This window comes from Scophthalmus maximus, chromosome 16 (genome assembly GCF_022379125.1).
Source record: "Scophthalmus maximus strain ysfricsl-2021 chromosome 16, ASM2237912v1, whole genome shotgun sequence".
Classification (NCBI taxonomy): Eukaryota; Metazoa; Chordata; class Actinopteri; order Pleuronectiformes; family Scophthalmidae; genus Scophthalmus; species Scophthalmus maximus.
This window is the reverse complement of record NC_061530.1, coordinates 524,970-547,556: the sequence shown is the minus strand read 5'-3', so window position 1 is coordinate 547,556 and position 22,587 is coordinate 524,970. Positions and strand designations below refer to the sequence as shown.

Genomic DNA, 22,587 nt, shown 5'->3' with positions numbered 1-22,587 from the left:
CCCGGGGGCCAAAAGTCCAATTAGCCCAGAACTCACTTGCCGACATCGGGGGGAGAGGCCTGAGGGGGGCCCGGGAGTACCAGGGGCCCCCGGGGGCCAAAAGTCCAATTAGCCCAGAACTCACTTGCCGACACCGGGGGCTTGGGCACAAGGGGCCCCCGGGGGCCCCTTGTCCAAGAGTCCAATCGGCCCAAAACTCACTTGCCGACTTTGGGAGGAGGGCCCGAGGGGTGCCGGGGGGTACCCCAGGGGTACCAGGGGCCCCCAGGGGGTACCTGGGGGCCCCTGGGGTAGGTTGCACTTCCACCGAGTGGACATGTTCCCCCCACTGAGGAGGACTGTGCTGGCCGGGTGGAAAAGACCACCTTGCCTTTGTCCAGTTGGAATACCCTGACCTCAGCTCTAAGGTATTTTGAAGTGTACGTACACTTCGCCGCCTATTTTTAGGACCCCCGGGGAGCCGGGCAAGGGGGGGTTGGGGACGTCCACTCCGCGACATGGGCCGCTTCTTGCCACTGGACGGTTTCCGGAGCCCGCTTCCCTAGGGTGGGGAAGAGAAATCGTCGCGTCCCGACCGGCCGTCGCGAGACCCGGCGGACGCGTGGAGAGCGGCTGCCGGCGCGTCCCCGACGGCAAGAGTGCGAGGGCCCGATCATCGCTGCTCGCAGCTTTAATTACTATTATTATTAATAATAACATCACTGCATCTGTAAGTGTCAATATTAGTTTAGTCATTATTTGTATTTGTACAAATACTCACTCTCTCTATTCTCCTCTCACCAACCCGTCTCAGCAGATGTTCTGGTTCTGTTAGAGATTTCTTCTGTTAAGAGTTTTTCTCTCCACAGTCTCAGAGCTGCTCATTGTGGGACATTGTCACTATGTAAAGAGCCTTGAGACCATGTATGTTGTGATTTGGCGTTATACAAATAAAATTGAATTGAAAATTGAATTTACTTTTTTAACTACTGTGTAATTGTGAATTTTAAAAATGGTTTAAATTGAACCTGATGTGCATTTGATTTAAGCACTTGTATAGATGTGTGTGTCTCCGTGTTGCAGCGACTCACCATGATGGTGGATTTGGCATCAAAGGCCACACGTTTGATCCTCTGAATGATGCCATCACCTCCATGTGCCTGCAAGGAGACACATTCTTTAATAGAGACAGTGAAGCTTCTGGTCTCTTCCCAACTTTTAATTCACCACATGTGTAGTGCAAATGCTTCAGTTTTACATCTACACGTACTTTGGGTCATTCACTAAACAACTAAACATTTTTCAATATGTCAATCAAACACCAAGGTATCCAGTCATGTGCTCAGTACATCACAGACATTTGAAATATTGTTTCAGTAACCACCTTCCTGCACAGAAGGCTCTGGATTGTTCACTGTAAAGCAGTTCTGCTCAGTCTGAGCTCATTTTCTGACAAAAGCACCTACACAGTCAATAAGTGATCTGTCCTGATGCCAATTCATCAGGATGACAATTAGTGAGCTCTGACCAAGCAAGACTTCTGTGAAGGAAGGTGGGCATGAGAGAATTTTTGTGGAAGTAGCTGTTAAGAGGTTTTTGTGCATCTTGCTTAAGTTATTTCTTAATTACAAAAGAGCAAAGGACAGAAGGGTTAAAACCTAAAGCTGGCCTATGTACCAGAAGATGACATGCCGTCAACTCTGTCCTCGTCTGGCTGGTTCATACTTCAAAGGTCTGTGAACCTTAGTGTTCATACTTTTGTGGCTGTTAAAAATATAAAATAATTTTACAGCGGTCACATGGGGAAAAATTCACCTCTGCATTTTCAAGAAGAAAAAGACAAAAAAAGAACACCCTCAAATCAAATGGGAACTACTGTCTTACCATCTGCATTACTTCATTTAATTATTTCATTTAATGCACTTGCCACACTTAATTCTGTGTATTTTTACACGGAGCATCAAACAGCCCTGAGACATGGCCAGCATGACAGGAGAAGTGGGAACTGGAATGGAACTGCAGAAACATGGAGGTTTCTTTGGAGGGAGGTGTTTATTTTGCCAAGCAAAAAATAGCCGAGACCTTTCCTGGAAAAAAAGGACGGGACCTCTGGCTGTTTGGCTTATGGTCTCATACATCTGGTGAGTGCAGTGCAGGGAGGCAGTGGCATTTCTTTTTCAGATTAGTGTACACACTCTAATACAGAGACATGAAGTAATCTCAGTGCTTGGTTTAGAAGACAGAATTACTGCAGATAATCTGTTCAGAGGGGACAGGACAGCAATATCAAATCTGAACATGTAAAGGGAGATTGCAAAAATAATTCATGTGGTGAAAATATTTTCCATAGAGGAGCTAAAATATGAGGCAACATGCTTGATTAAATGAGACTACTAGTGTGATCACGATGGTACAACACCAGGGGATGGTCAAAGGGCCACACTGAGCTGAATGTCTGAACAGAAAGCAGAAGATTTGGACCTGTGCAGAACCGTTCAGAACGCTGCTGATGAATTGGACCAGCTGCTCCATGGTCTCAATGGGCTCACTGGGCAGGAAGTACTGTTCGTTGGATGTGTTCAGGATGATAACGGAGGGCACTGTCACTTCACTGAGGAAAAACAACAACAGGAAACAGTTAAATCTTCTTAACCTCAGCACCTTGCACATTATCGAAGTGCATCATTAGATGGTAACAAATTGTTTGTTTCTTAAAGAACAAATTGTTTCACAGGGAATACAGTGAGATAAACAAACCCTTTGTGCTCAGAGCAACCTAACTGTTCCCATGGGCATTCTTTCAGAGGAAGGATTTCTTTTTTTCAAAAGGAAGAAGGCAATGCAGCCTGGCCTATTTCTTCTGTCTTTTATGCAAAGAGGTGTGCAACTCAGGGGCTTTATGGGTCTGTGCCGGTCACGGTTAGAGAGACCTTTACAAATTACGGCTGCCAAGTGAATTGAGAGGAGTCCAGAGGAAAGTAATTCTGCATCCATGGTTAGACACCCTTCAAACATATACAAAGAAGCCCAGTGATCCAGTGAACAGAAAATACAGAAACAGAGGCAGACACACTATACACACTACAACGCTCATCTGCACCGGCTTCTGGTGGTGGCTCATACCTATTTCAAGGCACTGGTACTCGTCTACCATGCTGGGAATGGCTCAGGCCCTTCCTACCTCCAGAACATGGTCAAACTTTACACCCCGTCCACTCACTGCGAGGGGTGGGCTGCCACCGCTAAACCAAATTCTGTCTGTCTTGGTTCCTCAATTGACATCCGGACAGTAGAATCCCTTCAATGTTTCTGTCGCATACTGAAAACTCACCTGTTCACACTGACAGTTGATTGATTTCGCCTGTTTGATAAATGTTTATGTCTGTTGATTCTTGCACTTTTTGAGTAATATCTTCCTGGTTGGTGAGCTGAGCCCAGGAGTGCAGCCGCACAACACCCTACTACTCTGTCCAGCTAAGATATCTCTCACACACGCACAAAATCCTTATATAAAGAGTTTTAAGCCTGGAACTGAGCCAATAAACCACGAGATGAATCGTAACCATAAAACATTTTATTCGTACATTTACATGATTATTTTAAGATGAGGGAACTACTCATCCCATAAACCATTGCGGATGCCTTTCCAATGACTTCCAACTGATTATTCCAACTGAGTATAGCGTTTATGGCTTCTGCTTGAACTTAACCTTCATCATCACTATAGTGTTTATATTGTCTTGTAATGTATTGGAGCATGTGTTTTGTGTGTGTATGACACAACAAAAGATGGTTGATACAGATCATGATCATACAGACTTGTGGCTTCTACATGTTCAAATATCATCATTTCACAACCTCATAGCTCGTGGTGAGTCTACCTTGGATGGTTTCGATTATGGCTGAAAATCTAAATGCTTGGTTTAAAATATGAATGGGATTTTCACTTCTGGAAACTCACTGTTGAGCTCTTTTGACTTACAGCTGTCAGAAAACACTCTGGAAATACCCTCTCCACTACAGAAAATAGCTGCCATATAGACAGGTTTGATGTTCACTAACATAATTAGATGCGTGAAGGCTGTTCCACAGATCTACATGAAGGCTGTTCCACAGATCTACAGTGAGGCTGCTCCACAGGTCTACAGTGAGGCAGTTCCACAGATCTACAGGAAGGATGTTCCACAGGTCTACAGTGAGGCAGTTCCACAGATCTACAGGAAGGATGTTCCACAGGTCAACATGAAGGTTGTTCCACAGATCTACACAAAGGCTGTTCCACAGATCTACAGGAAGGCTGTTCCACAGGGCTACAGGATGACTTTTCCACAGGTCTACATGACGGTTGTTCCACAGATCTACACGAAGGCTGTTCCACAGATCTACAGGAAGGCTGTTCCACAGATCTAGAGGAAGGCTGTTCCACAGATCTAGAGGAAGGCTGTTCCACAGATATACATGGAGGCAATGTTCCACAGGTCTACATGAAGGCAATGTTCCACAGGTCTACAGGAAGGCATTGTTCCACAGGTCTACATGAAGGTAATGTTCCACATGTCTACAGGAAGGCAATGTTCCACAGGTCTACATGAAGGCTGTTCCACAGGTCTACATGAAGGTAATGTTCCACAGGTCTACATGAAGGTAATGTTCCACAGGTCTACATGAAGGCATTGTTCCACAGGTCTACATGAAGGTAATGTTCCACAGGTCTACATGAAGGCAATGTTCCACAGGTCTACATGAAGGCTGTTCCACAGGTCTAAATGAAGGCTGTTCCACAGGTCTACATGAAGGCTGTTCCACAGGTCTACATGAAGGCTGTTCCACAGATCTTCAGGAAGGCTGTTCCACAGATGTTGGCCATAGTAATAAAAGAACTCACCATGAGTTTTTGTTCTGACTTCAGGAATAATTTAAAAGGCCACTTCCAGAAGGGTTCTAGAGGGCTCATAAGTTAAAAACAATCTGATAGATAAGTAGGACCAAAATCTTTAAGAGCTTCAAAAATCATTAAAAGGAATTTAAAAGTGATTCTGAAGCTGGCAGGTAGCATATTACATCTGAGATCATTTACCACCTTGACTAGTGCTGTATCAGTGCTGTGATTTGTCCGAACACCAGATTGATATCTTTCAGAAATAATAATTCATATGAAACTTAAATGTTGTTAAAGCTACAGTTACATAACAAGTCCAAGTGCAAATATTTATAATTGTGGTTTTGACTTTTAAGTGTTAATGGTGACAGATGATACTATTTGCACTAGAATATATGAATTTCATTTGAACAAGAAACAGGGGACATTGTGACACTAATGAGATCTGGACTGCAGTACACAGGCCAGGTCTGGTTTGAGAGCAGTGGTTGAGATGCGATAATAATGTAACCATCCAAGGTAGACTCACCAGAGCTATAAGGTTGCGAAACGGTGGTATGTGCACCTGCAGGAGCCACAAGTCTGAATGAAATCTACCTTATTTTAAGAAAAACTTGTTTTATGTTGTATCTTATTTGTGATGTCGATGAGAAATACTACACTACCCACAATCCTAAAGTATAACATCAACGTCTCTGATTGGTGGAGCTTGCTGTTAAAATGGAAACGATTACTACACCCGTGAACTTAATGTCGGTAGTGATGCTGCGTTCCATTGAACTCGGGCTTCAGGTTGTCGTCCTTTAAAGCTCAGAACTCAAAATTACAGAGCTTCAAGTCGGAGATTGCAACTGGTATGCATTCTGGAGTCGGAATTTGACTCAGAGGGTCGGCGGAAGCCCACCAACCCCAACTTCTGAGCTCCAATTCTGAGATGTAATGGAACACAGCATGAGTTACCGCCGCCCCCACTGAACTCTACGATCGTTATTCACTATATACACACACAAAACACAAGCTACATTACGAGACTCTTATCAACAACAAAAACACTATAGTGATGATGATGAAGGTTAAATTCAAGAAGAAGCTAAACTGTTGGTTGGAAGTAGTTGGAAAGGCATTTTTAATAGTTCCTTCGCTGTTAAAATAATTATGTACTTGTCTTGTACCTTTGCCTTTCTTCCCCGTTTTCAAATGTTTTTGCGCCGAATAAATTGTTTAAAGGGGCAAGGTGTCGACGGCTGATGTTTACAAACTGCACAGTGTTGTGTGGTGCGGTCTTCACCATTTGAGTTACAAAGCCCAGGGCTGAGCCAAAAACCCAACACAAAAGCAACAGCTAATAGCTTTAGAATCGCTTACTTTACCCCTTTAATGGTAACGATTCATCTCTTAGTTTATTCGCATGGTTCCAGGCTTAAAACTCTTTGTATAAGGATTTTATGGAACGTCAATGTAGTAAATGAATGGGAAATTCACTTCCGGAACCAGAGCCAATGAAAAAGTCGTCGGTCACTGTTGCGCTTTATTAATGAAACATATATATATATATATATATATGTGTGTGTTTTCCATTTGTTGTGATATTTACTATATGTAATTTTATTGCTGGTAATTGTATCAATTCATCACGTGTTAGTTACCATGGATTGTGGGGTTTTAAGATGGAGATTTTGTATTTATTAGAAGTCTTATGAAGAGCCTTCTTCTCAAAACTTCACTATTGCATATAAAATGCTTTAACAGGTGTTTTTTCCTTCGCTACACAATTCCACAAAATTTCATGGAAATCAGTCGAGTAGTTTTTTTGTAATCCGGCTAACTTAAAAACAGACGGCAATGAAAACATTATCTCGTTATCGCGGTGGAGGTATGAAAAAAGGCAGGTTCTTTCACAACATCACTTTAAAAAGGTGTTTTTTGTGTTTTTGTTACATTTTACTTAGTCAGACTCATTATCGGCAGTTCATTAGATCTTTTCTGCAAGTTTTTTGACTCTCCATTACCTGAAGCATTTTCCAAGCTTTAGAGTATTTAATCAAGTCTTCTAGCAATAATTAAACTGAGAAAATGATTATGACTGTTTTCCGGGGGAAACTCACATTTTGAAAGCATGGGGACATGACCAGACCCTAGTATTTTTTGATAAAGGCAATAAAAACAAAACAAATTGGAATTGACATTTATTAGTAAGTATGGTATAGTGAATATTTCCACAATAGATTTATTAAAGGTTCCATTCTTAAGTAAATAAATCAAATGAGCTATTTAGTTTGCATGGTGTTGATGATCTTTATAGCCATTCACTTTCTGTGTCTTCCTTTCACACAGATTTTCCAGTTTCCAGTTTCCAGTCACCTCACATCACTTTTACATTATTTCGAAGGCCCAGAATGCATCTATATGAGGGGTTAGCGATAATCCTACGTTTAAACAAAAGCAGACACAGCCTTGGACGAACGAGTGGTGCTCATGTTATTTGTGTGTATGTGTGGATTCATGTGTGTGTCTGTCTGACATAAAGCTGCCCCTGCTTTCACCAAACTGCTGCCAGAACACAGTAATCGCTGTGATGACAGAAAGAGGGATAACAAGCCATCAGATTTATTTCCATAGCCCTCCTAAGGGAGAGGATTAGTGGACATTGACAGGCCAGGATTTCATTCCTCAAAGGAGGGCAATTAATCCTGTGATATAGCGGCCAAATACAGTCCTGTAAAACCCAGCGAGATATATATTGTATGCACTCATACAAAATTAGGAAGGCTAATCATCCCTGTTTAAACCTGCAATATAAACACTGTCTGTCTCATTTCTGCCGTTCACCAAAAGTGTTATGGTTGAATGTAGTTATATTTCCAATATGATGCTACTGTACTCACTGACACACTCACTTTTAATTACACAAAACTATAATCTCCCTCATGCAAACAATACCATGCTCAAATTAAAATAACGAATCACAAACATAATATTATACAAAAGACACACATAATTAGATACTGTGGGTTGGTAGACACAGAACAGACATGCCAACTGCCATAACCCTGCTGGCCTGTAACACTAGCAGGTAACAATCTAATTAAAAATGTTGGATGTAAGTAGAAGGGCCTCTCTGAGCAAAGCTACTGTAGCAGGGTCGTACTGAATCATTACCACAGCTCTTTGGCAGGCTGTTAAGATACATGACAGCTATAGATTTAATCCACGCATAACTTCATCTTTCATAACCTCAATTCCCATTATATTCCTTAGTATCCTACCCTTAAACAACCATTTTTGTGTGGTTTTTTTTCATGTGTGTGCATGATGGCGGGGGGTTGAAATGCCAAGAGCACTAAAAGAGAAATGACAGTCCACCTTGCTAATTGACTTTTCAACACGAGAGCCTCTTTGATGTCGGAGGTTGGGATTACAAGTCAGCGCAGATCTGTATAAGCAGCTGACAGAAGGTAACACGAGGTAGAGAAAGGGAGGCTGGATATGAGACACTTACCCCATGATGAGGCTGTTAATGTAGTCATTACCATCCATGTGTCCAAACTGGAAGTCTCTGGAGGTAAAAGACAAATCAGTGGCATGAGAAAGCGAACCAGTGCATCAAAACCAACACAGTAGAGTAATATGAGCAGTTTCCCCTGTCTCTGTGGACTGCATAACCAAGAACAAACTGGGACACAAAAATCTCTGCACAAAATGGCACAAATATGGAACCAAACTGAATGGAATCGTGTGTTCTTGCCGTGAAAAGCCTTGGATCATATTTGTTCCCCAAAGTTCCGTCACATGCCGTCTCCTGTTCCTCCTCATCTCTTCCACCACAGAAAACACTCTGATTCAGGTAAAAGATAAGGCAGGGGGAGAATTCAATTTAATGTTTATCTCATTGTACTGCCCTACATCTGAGCAGACTGTACCGGGGGAAGACGAGAGGGGAGCTGCACAAGTCCAGGGAAGCCTGTGACTTCTGGTGAATGACTGATTACAGGGGCTTCTGCATACAGTATATATTATATTCATATTGAATCATAGCCACATCTAGCACGTTTTACCCCTGGGTGCGAAAGAGCACAACCTGTGCTTATTCCACTGACATGGATATGAAGAGTCTGAACAATATAATTAATCCAGTGGATGCAATATAAAACCATTTTGTGTTAGTGATAATACCCACATTGCGGTGGCATTGCTCAGCTATACAGCAGGCAATAACGTGCCCGACTGGTAATTATGCTAATTAAAAAATCTGCTTTTAACTTTAGCTCTGAACATTGCAGCACTTGCGCAGATATGGATCAGAATTAGTTGGATAATTATCAACATTCCCAAAAGTTATAGGGGGATATAAGTATAATGTAAAAATTAAATGTAAGGCTCAAGGCTCTTTACATAGTGAGGTCGAGACCTTCACAATATTACAGAGAAACACAACAGGTCCCACAATGAGCACCCTGAGACCGTCGAGAGAAAAAACTCTTTTAACAGGAACAATTTTCTCACAGAACCGGACTCAGTTGTGTATGGCCACGACCTCTACATAACCATGTAATTTAAATGTAACTTATCATCATAAATTCTTTGCCACTTCTCCCCATTCCCACGTATGTCCATCCTCCCACTGACACCTCTTGGTTGGTCAGCCCAGCAAGACAAAAGCTGTACAATATGTGAGAGGAGCCATGAGGCAAGAATATGAAACGCATTTTTCTGTCGGTTGCTCTCAGATTTTTAGCAAAAATAGGGGATTATGGCAAGGAACGTAAATGTTCACATGGGCAATGTGTAACTGCCTTATTTATCCATTCAACTGAAATATGAACAAATACGTAGATGTTTATTGACCCAATGTTACATTGTTTCTCCCTCCACTTAGCTCACTTTTAATCCACCCCTGGGAAAATATCTGGGCCTTTTGCTGCTCCACTATGTTCACCAGTCTGGTGTCATTTGTTGCTGGGATGATTACACAACATCCAGTTTATCAGATGAGAGTGGGGAGAGTGAACCAAGGCTGTAAAGCTGTGTACAATCAAAACAATAAGCTGAACCTCAGTAGAGATGAGGGGAATGTAAAGTTGCTGATATTTCTCTGTGGGTTAGTCAACATAAGGAAAACACTGTTGCATTACACAGTGTCAAAAAAAAGTTGAGATCTTGACCTTAAAAACATTATCTACAAAAGGTATGGACAGTATAAATAGTCCAGTTCCTAATCGAAGTAACACAGAGAAATACATGACACAAAGAGTCAATATAAATCATAAAAGTTGATTGAATTATATGAAATGCTATTAAAAGCAAAGCTGATTGTTATGTTGATTATGAAATGAATGTAATAAAACTATATCAAGAAATGTAACATTATAACGAATAATCAAAGAATGTAAATAGAGCATTAAACTCTAATGTCCATTTATCATGCAAAATGAGGAAGTCACGTAATCACGTCCACTGATAAATGAGGAAGTCACGTTCGCTGGAAGATGGCGAGCGTAAGTTTACTCAGTATTTCCATTAATGGAGTGAAAAGCTCTCTGTGCGTGGGAGGAAGTAACATCCATCGGATGTTGTCATGAGTTTTCTTAGTCTTTCCATGCTCACAGTATATAAAGCATGAGACAAAATAGATGGCGGTTAGTCTTTGGAGCTCTTCCTAGGATACGGACGGAGTATGTGAACTGTCAGTTACAATCTACGGAGAAAAGACTTCAATAAATCTTTCACAGTTTTTAAAGAAAAGCGGATAAGAGGACTGACCACTTTTGCCAGAAAAGCTGTGAATCATAATTTGGACATTGAAGATCTTTTTTCGTTCACTCTGCTGGAAACGAGATAGAGACTGATACGGACTCTTTGGACTTCCCCAGCGGGAAGGGTGCGGCATCCCCGGCCGAGAGACTCACTCTCTCCTTCCGTCTCAAAAGGAGAAGTGGTTTATGCTTACAGCCTCAGCACTTAGAAATAGGAGTTTAATACTTAAATCAGCGAGTATCGTTTGGATTTCCGTGATTTTTGATTTGTTGATTTTAATTATTTTTACATTTTTACCATTTTTGCTTTGTGCTCACCAGTGCCAAAGCTTCCAATGAATAATCTAACTGCACAGAAAGGAAAGAGTGTGGACACTGAGTTTTTCTATGATAGTAAAAAGTTTGGAGTTTCGAATACAACATCTTTAAGGTTTTTATAGTTTGTTCTAGCCGACCAAAGCAACAGATCCCTGGGACCTTATTCTTGGTCACTAAAATTTATCCTAGCACTTAAGAAGAGCTCAGATCACCCGAGAGAGCTGCCGTTAACGGACGTGGCTGACAGAGCCGACGCGCAGGGCTGTTCGGCCGGCTGCACTGTCAAGCAGAAGTGGGGTAAGACGTTCGGACGTAGGCAGTGAGAAGCTAGGCGTGTCTCCTCACCACCAGCTTAATCAGTACAGGTGACTTATCGGGGTAATACTCCATAGGACCTGCACTCAGACCCTTTAGACGGAGAGCTGGACCAGTACCTCCTGTACAGGGGTTACTCGGGATCTAACAACAGTCATTTGAGCCATTGTTAAAGAGGCAAAATACAACTTCCATGCCCCTAGTGGTTTTAGGTGGTGTCATTGTTCGGTCGCTGTCTTAAAGACGTTGCAGTAGCAGGACATAGTAAAGACACAGGTACTTTTCCTACGGCACTTTGGAGATAACTGAGGAGAAGAAAGAAGCTTGTTCACTGAAGCTCCTTCTTCGTTTCCTGGCTCCTGGTGTTTACTAGTGGCAGCGTTAGCAGCGTGGCTACTGTCCAAAGACCATAGCCACGTAAAGAAAACGTAAAACCCCAATCTGAACAAATAACCTAGAGTCCGGTAGCATTGATAAGTAGGCTGGTTGTGTTACTTATTGATCTTGTTGAAACAATATGGTGCCCAAGGACTCATCGGCATGTGGATTGGGGAAGCTGGGATCATGTGCCACGCACACACCCAGACGCTACAAACGGTGGCTGAGCTAAATACCACAACATTTATTACTGCCTCAAAAGGCGTCAGTTCACCACCTATAATCTGTTGACTGCGTTGCCTCCACCCACCACCGGGTCTGCGACTTGTCTATTAAAGTAAGGTTTAGGTGTGTCGGAACATTGCAGGCAGCTGTAATCTCAGTGCCATCTAAAAACAAAAACAAAAAACAGGTCGGGGAAGTGTGGCCGCTGTGGCGAACAGAAGTCAAATTTTTTATCGGGATCTAATGGGAATGCCTGGAGACCAAGAAACACTTTGATCATTGTGGTTTGAGAATTTTATCTGATGAACCAACATGGTCAATAATGGGGAACATTGAGGGACTTATGCACAACATAACGATGAAAAATGGATAGATCTTTGTATTAATGATTATGAGGAGAAGCCTCTTGTCGCCTCTCACCCTACGTGCTGATCAGAGATAAGGGTCACCTACAGAACAGCCGGAGAGGAAATTAATTGGAGCCTCTTCAGCAGAGCACGCGTTTGCTTTCTTACTGGGATCTCCAGCTGAAGGAAAACCTACAGACTGCCCACTAAATCATCCCGCTGAACACATACAGCACTTCATTCATGTAGGTGTCTGAGCACATCATTACATCATTTCTTTGTCCATCATGTTTCTTTACTAGTTTCAATGTCAACTAGTAACTAAAATAGCAACTAGAACATTACAAAATTCTACATTTTGCATTTGGTGCCTTGTCAAATCATTTCCTCTCCAGTAATAGAACAGGCCGAACAAGGCAGTATGTAACATAAACATCTCATCTCCGATTGTTATTGCCCAGCTGAACGGGGAGAAAACGGAAAATTATTCATTAATACAAGCCAAAGTGAGTTTTTGACTGACAGCTGAAAAGAAGACCTATATTTGGAAGCTGACATTTTGCATAATTACATTTCAGCTGAACCTCAACAAAAACAGACGTGCCCCGACAAAGGCAGAAACTTGCTTGTGAATAGACAGGCAGCATTCCCCTGTGAGTGCACCATCCCAGAATAAATGTATAAATTGGATATTTATCTTTGACCTCATCACATATCCATGCCTTACCTGTTAAAATGTTCTCTGTACTCCTTTGCCACCCTCTGAATCAAGGTCTTTAATCTAAAAGCAAATGAGAAGAGAGTGAAATACCACATGAGTTGGAGTCTAACCTTTTTTTAGCCAGTTCCTGTAATTTGAGGGAAGATCCCAACAATGGCAGCATGACTCTTTACTTAAAAGCCCTGCACTTAAGCACAACTATTGTGGTGTGGGGGTGTATGGGAGTGCTCTACATAGAGCCATGCTTTTTAATTTCAGTGTTCTTTGTACCTGCCACTCTTCTCTGTGGGGTCCTTCTCATCGATGACTGCAATCGCCACCAATTTGCCTGAGGTGGCAGACAGGGATTACAAATCACACTCACACACAAAAAGAGGGTGATGAGACAAGGGCAGGCAGATAAGAAGCATCACATCTCAATGGGAGAAAAGGAAGAGGCGCCGAAATCCTTAATTCTTTTATCACTCAAAAATTAAACTAGCTTAGGCTTTCAACTTGGTTGAACAGGAAAAAGGTGGTCACCTTCTGGTAGGAGAGCTACGTCTGTGATATAAAACAACAACACTTAAATTAAAAACTAGCACAACTTAAAAGGTCTGTTATTCAGACTTGGCTTTATTTGATGCAATAAATCCCTTTTGGCTTAGTTGAGTGCCAGCCTGCCCCCTGGTGTTCACTCGTGGATGTTATGTAGCAAGGTCAAGGTTATGTGAAGACACTAGACAGTTTGGAATCATGAAAGCATAATGTTTTACATACAAACGACACCAAATTTCTGGTGGCAAGAGTGGAAAAGGAAGGGGCCGTTAATGAAAGGCATATTCATAGCCTCTGCAATGAACAGTATATACCTCAACATGGTTGCATGCCTATTACTGTGTGGGTTTTCTTTCTATACAATGACCCTTCCTGGGAATACAACCTCACTTGGTGCACAGATTACTCTGCTGATTTACCTAAATTTACTACAGACTTTGATATTTACAACAGCCATATGCATTATCTTCAGTAAGAAGAGAAGAAGAGAGCCACTCTGCTCTTGCTACAGGACAATTAGTGTTTAACCTCTTCAACTTTTTGGAGAAAAACAACAATTTCTAAAAAACACACCCTTGGTAAAGGGGTTGCAACTAATAACTTTAATTACTGTACATGGATAACTTACTCATGCTTAAGAGATCTGTTGGAAGGCATTCCAAAGAACAACTTTTCGGGTCTCAGGTTGTCAAATTTCCTTTGGCCAGATCTCTATGGTAATTATGTTATAAATGCTGATAAAACATTAAAATATTACTCATATTATCACTTTGGCTGCATGTCACACCTCAACTTAGAATCTCCAAGCCACCTAACTGCCAAAGAATCCGTAGAGAACCCACGCAGACATGGGGAGTAGAGCTGCAACAGTTAATCGATTACTAAAATAATTGCCAACTATTTTGATAATCGATTAATCGGTTCAAGTAGTTTTTATGAAAAATGTTAATGTAAATATGTCCTGTTTCTTTCCTCCTCTATGACAGTAAACTAAATATCTTTGGTGTATGGACAAAACAAAACATCATCTTGGGTTTTGGGAAACATGATCGGCATTTTTCACAATTACTCAACATTTTATGGACCAAACAACTAATCGATTAATTGAGAAATCGATTATGAAAAAGATCGTTAGTTGTAGCCCTAATGGGGAGAACATGCAAACTCCACACAGAAAGGTCCTGTACAAGGATCTGAATTAAGCTCATTTAACCTCAGAAACAATTTCTAAATCACTGAGTTCTCCTGTGCTTTATGCCTTTAAGCCCTTAAAGCTCGAGTTCCTCTAGTAAAGGCTTACAGAAAGAGCCATTAGCTTTTGTGAGGTGATCGTTAATCGTAAAATTGTAAAAGCCAACTGACATAATATCTCATAAATGTTCATCTATTGGGCCCCCTAAATTCATCCAGTGTATTAGTGCTTTTTCCAATATGTTTTGATTTTTACTGCAATGGAGTAGTTAATTAGGTTTTGATTTCACTCCGTTTACTTTGAGATAGTTAGATCTGTGTCGTGAAATCTGCTTTTTAGTCTGATTTGTTGCGTAATAGGGTTAGGGTCTGGAATGCTGTTGACCGGCCCAGGATGTACCCTGCCTCTCCCCCATTGTCAGCTCGGATTGGCTCCAGCCCCCTGACTCTCAAACACAATCACTATAGTTACCTTGTTAGGTGTAATTTCATCCATGGGTCTGCGGCCATTCACACACTCTAAAATGGTTCTTTGGTGAAGCGGTTGCCCGCTGACATTAGCCTGACTGACCTGTGCTGCACCTGTATGTTTAGCTTGTAGGTGGTAGCTCAAACTACGTCGGTGATGGTGAAATTCCCATTGACGTCACTTTAGCCTCGTCAACAGAACCGTCTGGGAGTCTTTTAAAGTGAAACGAGCCATTCAAGAGTCCAGTGGGTTTTTTGGTATTCATCACCCAAACATGTAATTAGGCTACGCAGCCGCACTGGGGCTCAGCACTGGGCTTGAGTAACCATCTAGAGGTTTAATCACATTACTTTATCCTTTACTTTGACAGTGCTATCGATATATATATATATATATATATATATATATATATATATATATATATATATATATATGCAAAAATAAAGGAACATAAAATTTGTTAGAAAAGAACAAATTTGATGTATACACTACCTGTTTCTCCAAGCTCATACAGTGTAAAGCCATCTATCTGCAGGTACCCTTGGAAGCGCTCCTTGTTCACCCATGACGACAAACTACCGTCCGCATACTCTGCAACACAGACGGAAAGAATTTAAAGGAGAAGCACAAAACAGCCAATCGACATTCAGCACTATCTATATCAAAACCAAAGCACAACAGTGTAGTAATGTCTGGAGTGTAAGAAGATCGGTGTTTAGTATGGAGCGTAATTCATAATGCATCAGGAGTAAAAAAAAAAGTGATCAAGTGCAACAAATTAATAACAATAAGGCAAGGATTGTTCCCTGGATGTGAACCACATCTTGTTGCTCCCCTAACATCTCGAGGCAAAATACAAACGGGAACCAGTCTGTCACTGGAGGTATAAACAGGGTGCAGCGAAGCTTCTTAAACTGGCTGAGCGACGCTACAGGTTGCTCATAATTGATGTCAAATGTAGCCGAGACCTCGTGACATGTTAATAAGTTATCATGACCTTTCTGCTACCATTACAGTAATTACAAGAACACTGATGACTCTTACATGGTGCTTAAGCTGCAGGGCCCCAAAGGTGCCAAGAACAATATACCAAACATGACAACCTGAAACCTGGAACACTATTTTAAAACCCCAAGGTCGTAGCTTACAGTAGTATTAAAATAAAACTATCTGAATGCAATCCCTTTCTCAGGGCTGCTGCTGTGTAGTTGTTAAGGCTGCAGAGTCTGTTAATCTGTAGACATTCCAGAGAGTTCTTTCCACAGATGTTCTTGCTTTACAGACAGCATGCAGCTGCCCTGACATGCTTCCCCCAGAAGTGAGAGAGAGAGCTAACGGCCCCATATTGGGATCGTACAGCCTAATGAACCACTACACCAACTGATCCTGATTCACCTTGAAATAAATTAGAGTTGCTCTTTTCCTGGGCGCCAGGCTCTCAATTTCTATGCAGCCTAATAGGAGTCTGTCAGCCCAGAGTTCACACAGCAGGAAAGAAGAGGGAAAGATGAGGGGCGGCGGCGGCGGCGGGGGGGGGGGGGGGGGGGGGGGGGGGGGGGGGGGGTTGTTCAGTGGAGCTCTGACATATTTCAAGGATGAATGCTAATGGCACAGAGTACCTCCAAGACGATATGGAACAGAGTGGAAACAAAACCAGAGGGCGACACATAGAAGAGGTAAAGATCAATGTATTTAACAGAAACGTAGGGCTCAGGAAGTGAAACAGGTTCTCCTGTCATTTTAATTACTGTATAAAGAAAAGTGCTTTTGCTAGTTGCCAAAAAGAAAAAGCGACAAATTGAAGCTGCATGCAGCGTTGAACGGACCCCGATGTATGGCTGTGGTGCAGGTAAATGCTGATGTGAAATTTGGGGCAGATTGGACAATGTAAATGTAAGTTACAAAATATTTTTCCAAATTTGAAGACGATCTGATCGACTAGTTTGTCAAAGTATGACATCTGTAAATGGCAAAATAGAAAAAATGTATAAATCACACAAACCATGTAAAACAACTCTTTATTTTCTGAATTTGATCCATTTGGTCCAATAACAATGGAAAAGTCTAATTAAGCTGTATTATTAAATTATTAGTCAATCAGAAGTCAGTTTCGTATGTTCTCAGTTGCTTTAAAGGATACATTATGCTCAGATTGTAGGCAGGAAGGCTCTACAGATACCCACATTTATGTGCACAAACACTGAAAAAGTTATTTTTGCATAATATGTCACCTTTAACTGAGGAAGGACTCACATGCTCTATGGGTCAAAAATCCTTTCAAAATCCTTTCAAACCAGGAGGAAGTCCTCAGAAACCTGGTGGGAGCTTTCCAGAATACAGGCCCCCTAAGTAACTTTCATTGGAATGAACTAGATGCCATCTTTGAACACCATATCCTGTTATCCACACAGTGAACACACTAAACAATAGCATGTTAGCACCACTGTACCCAAGTTCAGTCTCACAGAACCAATAGCATTTCTAAAAAGATAAACTGATTTCGTAAATATGGATGACGCAGGAATATTGAGTGGTCATATACGTATCACTTAAATTAGCCAGTTACTTACAGAAACGCAAGGAGTTTATCATGAAGAACTACTATTACTTGGTATGGTATTATTATTATTATTATTTGGTGGACGTTTCTTACATTTTTCACATAAATATGTTATTTAAATGTCGTGCATACAAAAGTTCACAGAATGTCTTACATTCATACATACAAACAATAAGTAGCAGTTTAGGGTCAACATGTAATATTGTGAGGTCTCAACCTCACTATGTAAAGTCCCTTGAGATAATGTATGTTATGATTTGGCACTATACAAATAAAATTGAACTGTTAAAAGGGAGTTCATTCTCATCCACAGTCGCCAAGTGCTTGCTCATTGTGGGATTGTTGGGTTTTCCCTGTAATATTGTAATATTGACCTCACTATGAGAAGTGCCTTGAGACAATGTATGTTATGATTTGGCGCTATACAAATAAAATTTAATTGAACTGAATGACATGGAAGTAAAGAATACCTAACCAGGTATGATACAGACAAAGGGAAATATGTTCAGCGTGTATGACCAACTCCTAGTTTTCTTTCCAGTATCATTCAGACCAACCTCGTCATCTTTACTGACCTTGAGCATTGAGTGGCGTCAGATGTAATAAAATGTCTTCTCTGTGTTATCACCTTTTTAAGTGTGATCCCATCTTGTCATCACAATCATGGCCTGTTTATTGGCCTGTCATTTAACCTGTCCCAATTCACATATGCAAAATAGTTCTGCCTCACAGCTGGCTGCACTGTACAGTATCTTTCCGTAGGAGCGGCAAGGGCAAAACATAAACCACTGAAACAGGAAGTTTTGAGTGAATCTCTTTGTATTATCTAGTGCATATTAACATCCAGAAACAAGTTTGAAGGAAACCGAGTTGGCGAGAGAGGCATTTGCCAGAAGTGTACTCTGACATTCATCGTAATTATCTTTCTGTTTCTTCCAGCACTAACACGTGGCCCTGTAGCTTTCAGTGCAGACACACAGTGATCAAAAAGATCTGGGCTCTGAAAGCACAATAACAGTACAAACCTGTGCAGCAGTATGAGAGAATTTTAGAATTAAATATTTATGAGCCTCTGTGCTGTGCTATTTTAACAGCTCTCTTCAGAAGGAATGCCAGTGTTTGTGATCAAAGCTGAACAACAATATGTCAAATATCATTTTACACAAAGTAAGAGGCCATATTTGGACTGTGGCTTTGAACGGTGGCGTGCATTCTTTGAAAACACAACGAGACAGATCTGAACATCAACAACAATACATTTGATTAAAAACAAATACCATGGGGTAGGCGGCAAAAGTTGCTTGTATATTCTGGGAACTGCCAGCTTCAGAAACTAGTTGATAAAAACAATATGTGTGTTACGTATATTAATATCCACATACTGGAATGAACACCAGTGTGTCAGAATACTGTGCCACTGGGTGCCTATGCAAATGTCTTCAGAAATTCAGCCAACAAACATTTGATAAAAAAGTTTCTGACAGAACATCATGCAAAGTGAGCATGATAGAAAACCATATAAAATGCCTAAGCCTTATGTATTTCCTAATCCAACCAGTGGATTCTCAGTGAGACCAGCACAGCTGGACAGAAGAAGCCAGACGCTGCAGACCACAGATTGTGAAAAAGGAAGACCAGGAATACTACTTACTGTAAAGCAGAGTGGAGACATTTTTCTTATTGAATCATTGGAGGTGAGAGTTTAGTGAGCTACACTCAGATCATTTTGCTCTCAATACCTCCCGAGTTATTTTGTTTTCCAATTTCTAGAGGCTTGAAAGGAAAAGGAGAAATCCACCAAATGAAGAAGGCCCCGAGTCATTTTGGCATGCTGCTCCCCTTCTCAGTCCTTGACAAGCTTAATACATTGTCACCATGGCAATGCAAGACATTCACCACAACCTCCGTATCAGGGTCTTGGAGGACTCTGCAGAGTGTGGAATTCTTATCATTAAGGTCTGCTGTGGCGAGCCTCGTCTGCTGCAATTCTGGTGCAGGAAGCCCGCCTTCCGTAATGGTCAGGTTGAACAGACAGAGGTGAGCTCACAGACGGTGGCGGAGATGGATTTTGTTCTCCAGGTGCTACACCGTGCACCAAATCTACCTAACAGCCACTACTGGGGGCCCTTTGTGTTGACATTGTGCCTCGATGCGCTTCACTTTGGTTTCCGCCTCCCATCCCAAGCCTTCAGCGGCAGCAAAATAGAGAACATCATGAAGGAATGTGGTGAACTCACGTTGTTGCGGTGAAGAGCTTCAAATTAGACAACAGAGAAAAAAAAACATGGATTTTTTGATAATACTTGATGGCTGCTTCAGGGATTGAATTCTTGGCTTTGTCTGACTCTATATACAGCACCGGCTCTAAATTGTGGTCTATCACACCCACACAGGCCAGTCCATCCACCCCGGGTTGCTATGTGTGTCCGCCCAAAGAGAAACCACCAGAACATCACCGCACACACAATAGTACCCAGGCACAGCCCTGGGTACTTAATGATGGACCAGGCACACCACCACTCTGTGTGGTGAGGAAGATCAAAGAACAACAACAGGGATGGGAAAACGTAAGTTACAGAGCTCCAGTTACAGGGATTATACCCGAGTACTAGAGAAGAGGGAACACACGGAAGAACAGTGGATGACATGGCACCCTGCTGGCCACAATGGCTGGACTAATTGAAGACAATAGTAGATGAAGAGAAAACCATACTCACCATCATAGGTAAAGTGGGCTCCGTCCTTAAATACTACAACCGCAGGAAGTTCTGGCAAAGTAACTGACTGGTGAAAAAAAAAAGGACTTTTACTTCCACATGTAAAACAGGACTGTTGGCAGAACGGCACTGCAGTGAACTGGGAATCTTCACTACTGTACCTCTTTGCATACTGCAAAGACAGCATGCAAGCCAGGGATCTTTGTATGCAGTTACAGGAAGACAACTATGCTAAAAGAATGTAACCATTTACTTTACTTCAAGGTAGAACAATGGAAAGGATAGAAACTGGATGTACAACACACAAATGTACCAATAATATATGATGACAAAATACAAATGCTTTCAATGTCAGTCAGAAAAGACAAAAAAGAATGCATGGCATTACCTCTGGTAAGACTTCTTCTGAAGCCGAGAAGAAATAAGTATAGACAATGAGCTCAGAGGCTACATCGTAGTACTTCTCCTGCAAAGGCAATTTACACATGTTAATACTTACTAAAAGCTGAATCTCTGCAAGGTGTAACATACAACCTTTTTTTTTTTTCGATCATTCAATCTATATAAATTTTTAGCACTGACACTGCTCTGAAAAGGCTGGGTGCTTGGAATAAAAAGAATTAATTGAAGTGTCTGGGTGGCATAAATCGTGCTTACTTTGATGGGAGACTCCCCACCGACATATATGAAAAGCACGTCATGTCGTTTCATCATGTGCTCAAACATCTGCTTGCTGGGAAGTGCTCGGACGGCCGGTCTGGGTGAATACAATTCACAGAGATTAGTTGATTCGAAATGAGTATTCAAAGGTCACCCATTCCAGTCTTGATTTGTGTGCTGCTGGTTCCACCCAGTGGGGATTCAACAACTTGCAGCCCTGGACTCAAATCAGAGCCAAGCTTTTGATCAACCCCTCTGTCATGGATCTAACTTGATTTCCCTCAAGCAAGAGCCCATCTGTCAGGCTCAGTTGATACAGTGGCTTAAACTGGAGCCTCAGGGGCAGGAACACATATGGCCTGCATCGACAAGCATGTGTTCCTGTGAAAAAAGGGGATGTTCCACTAATTTAGCAGTTTCATGTCATTTCTTTTTGAAGTGGTGACTGTAGGCTGTGACTTACCCCGACACCCTGGTTGCAAAATCCACAATATCATCTTTAGTCCTTGGTCCCTTGTAATTGTAGGCGAGATCGCCCTTTAACCTGAGACAAGAGTGAAAGGCGGATCATTCCACTGTAGAAGCATTCAGTACAGTTCAGTCTGCAGATTGATGACGTGTTAGAAACATTTTCACATTTTAGACTAAACAATTAATGACCATTCAAAATTATAATTGACAGATTAATAATAATAAAGTAAATAATTAAAATAATAAGGAATAAAAAGACAGAGCTTGTCCTAGTCTTTCTTGACATCTGAGCATGGCAACAACATGACGACTCTTATAAGTTGTTCTGTTGAAACAAGAAAAGGTCCTTCACCAAAGGTCAACTTCATCTCAATTGTTGCAGCTCAAATGGGGGAGAGAAAAAAAAATAATTGAGCCAGGGAGACGGCTCGTGTTGAGCTCCTACCACAAGCAGAATGTTTTAAGGATTGCTAAGGTTGCATCAGCCCGTGGGGTTTAATGAACTCAGGGGGAAACAGAAGTCTAAATCAAGTCCCCCTCTGTCACCGGGGGAGGTATCTCGTGCTCTTCACTGGATATTTCATCACTTGCTTGGTTTAATGTAATGAAACCTGCCGTGATCCTGTGGCAGTTTCCCAAATGAATGTGATGAAACCAAATAGGGAGCCCATTATGGCAGCGTGAAGATGAATGATTGGGCATCAAATTTATGGAGGAAACTGTGTGTGTCATGTGAAATGATCCTTTCTCTCCAGTCAACATGAGCTTTGCTGCTGAGCAGCTGGCATCTACCTAGGCTCATTCATTTTATAAGATACAATGTCACTAGCACTGGAAGAAACTATTTGTAACAAGTTACAGGAGGAATATTAGATGATATAGTTCAGTGTTGGAAGAAGAAATCACACAGACCACTAAAGTGGTTTGGAGTCATGTCTGATAAAGACCAACATAAGCAACAAGCTACATTGCTAAAGTTGATCTTAAACACAATTTATCACCCAAGGAATGTGTCATTAACAGCATCCAAGTGTCAAACATAAATTTTTTTTAGTCCCAACTGTGTG

General features: G+C 41.5%; 1 protein-coding gene across 4 annotated transcripts in view; it reads right to left on the bottom strand.

Annotated features, from left to right (window-relative positions):
- LOC118287539 (protein disulfide-isomerase TMX3) overlaps positions 1-22,587 on the bottom strand; it is a 39,932-nt gene that overhangs the window by 10,046 nt on the left and 7,299 nt on the right. For 2 of the 4 annotated variants that reach the window (XM_035612836.2, XM_035612834.2), the window contains exons 6-16: positions 21,513-21,593; positions 21,047-21,146; positions 20,778-20,855; positions 20,390-20,456; positions 15,605-15,703; positions 13,186-13,243; positions 12,922-12,975; positions 8,604-8,693; positions 8,358-8,414; positions 2,461-2,590; positions 1,071-1,139 (exon numbers count right to left, since the gene is read on the bottom strand). In XM_035612836.2, the coding sequence (XP_035468729.2) occupies positions 1,071-1,139; positions 2,461-2,590; positions 8,358-8,414; positions 8,604-8,693; positions 12,922-12,975; positions 13,186-13,243; positions 15,605-15,703; positions 20,390-20,456; positions 20,778-20,855; positions 21,047-21,146; positions 21,513-21,593 (883 nt within the window). Of the gene's footprint in view, positions 1-760; positions 808-1,070; positions 1,140-2,460; positions 2,591-8,357; positions 8,415-8,603; positions 8,694-12,921; positions 12,976-13,185; positions 13,244-15,604; positions 15,704-20,389; positions 20,457-20,777; positions 20,856-21,046; positions 21,147-21,512; positions 21,594-22,587 lie in introns of all 4 variants that reach the window. The other 2 variants (XM_035612837.2, XM_035612835.2) reach the window with 2 other exon arrangements.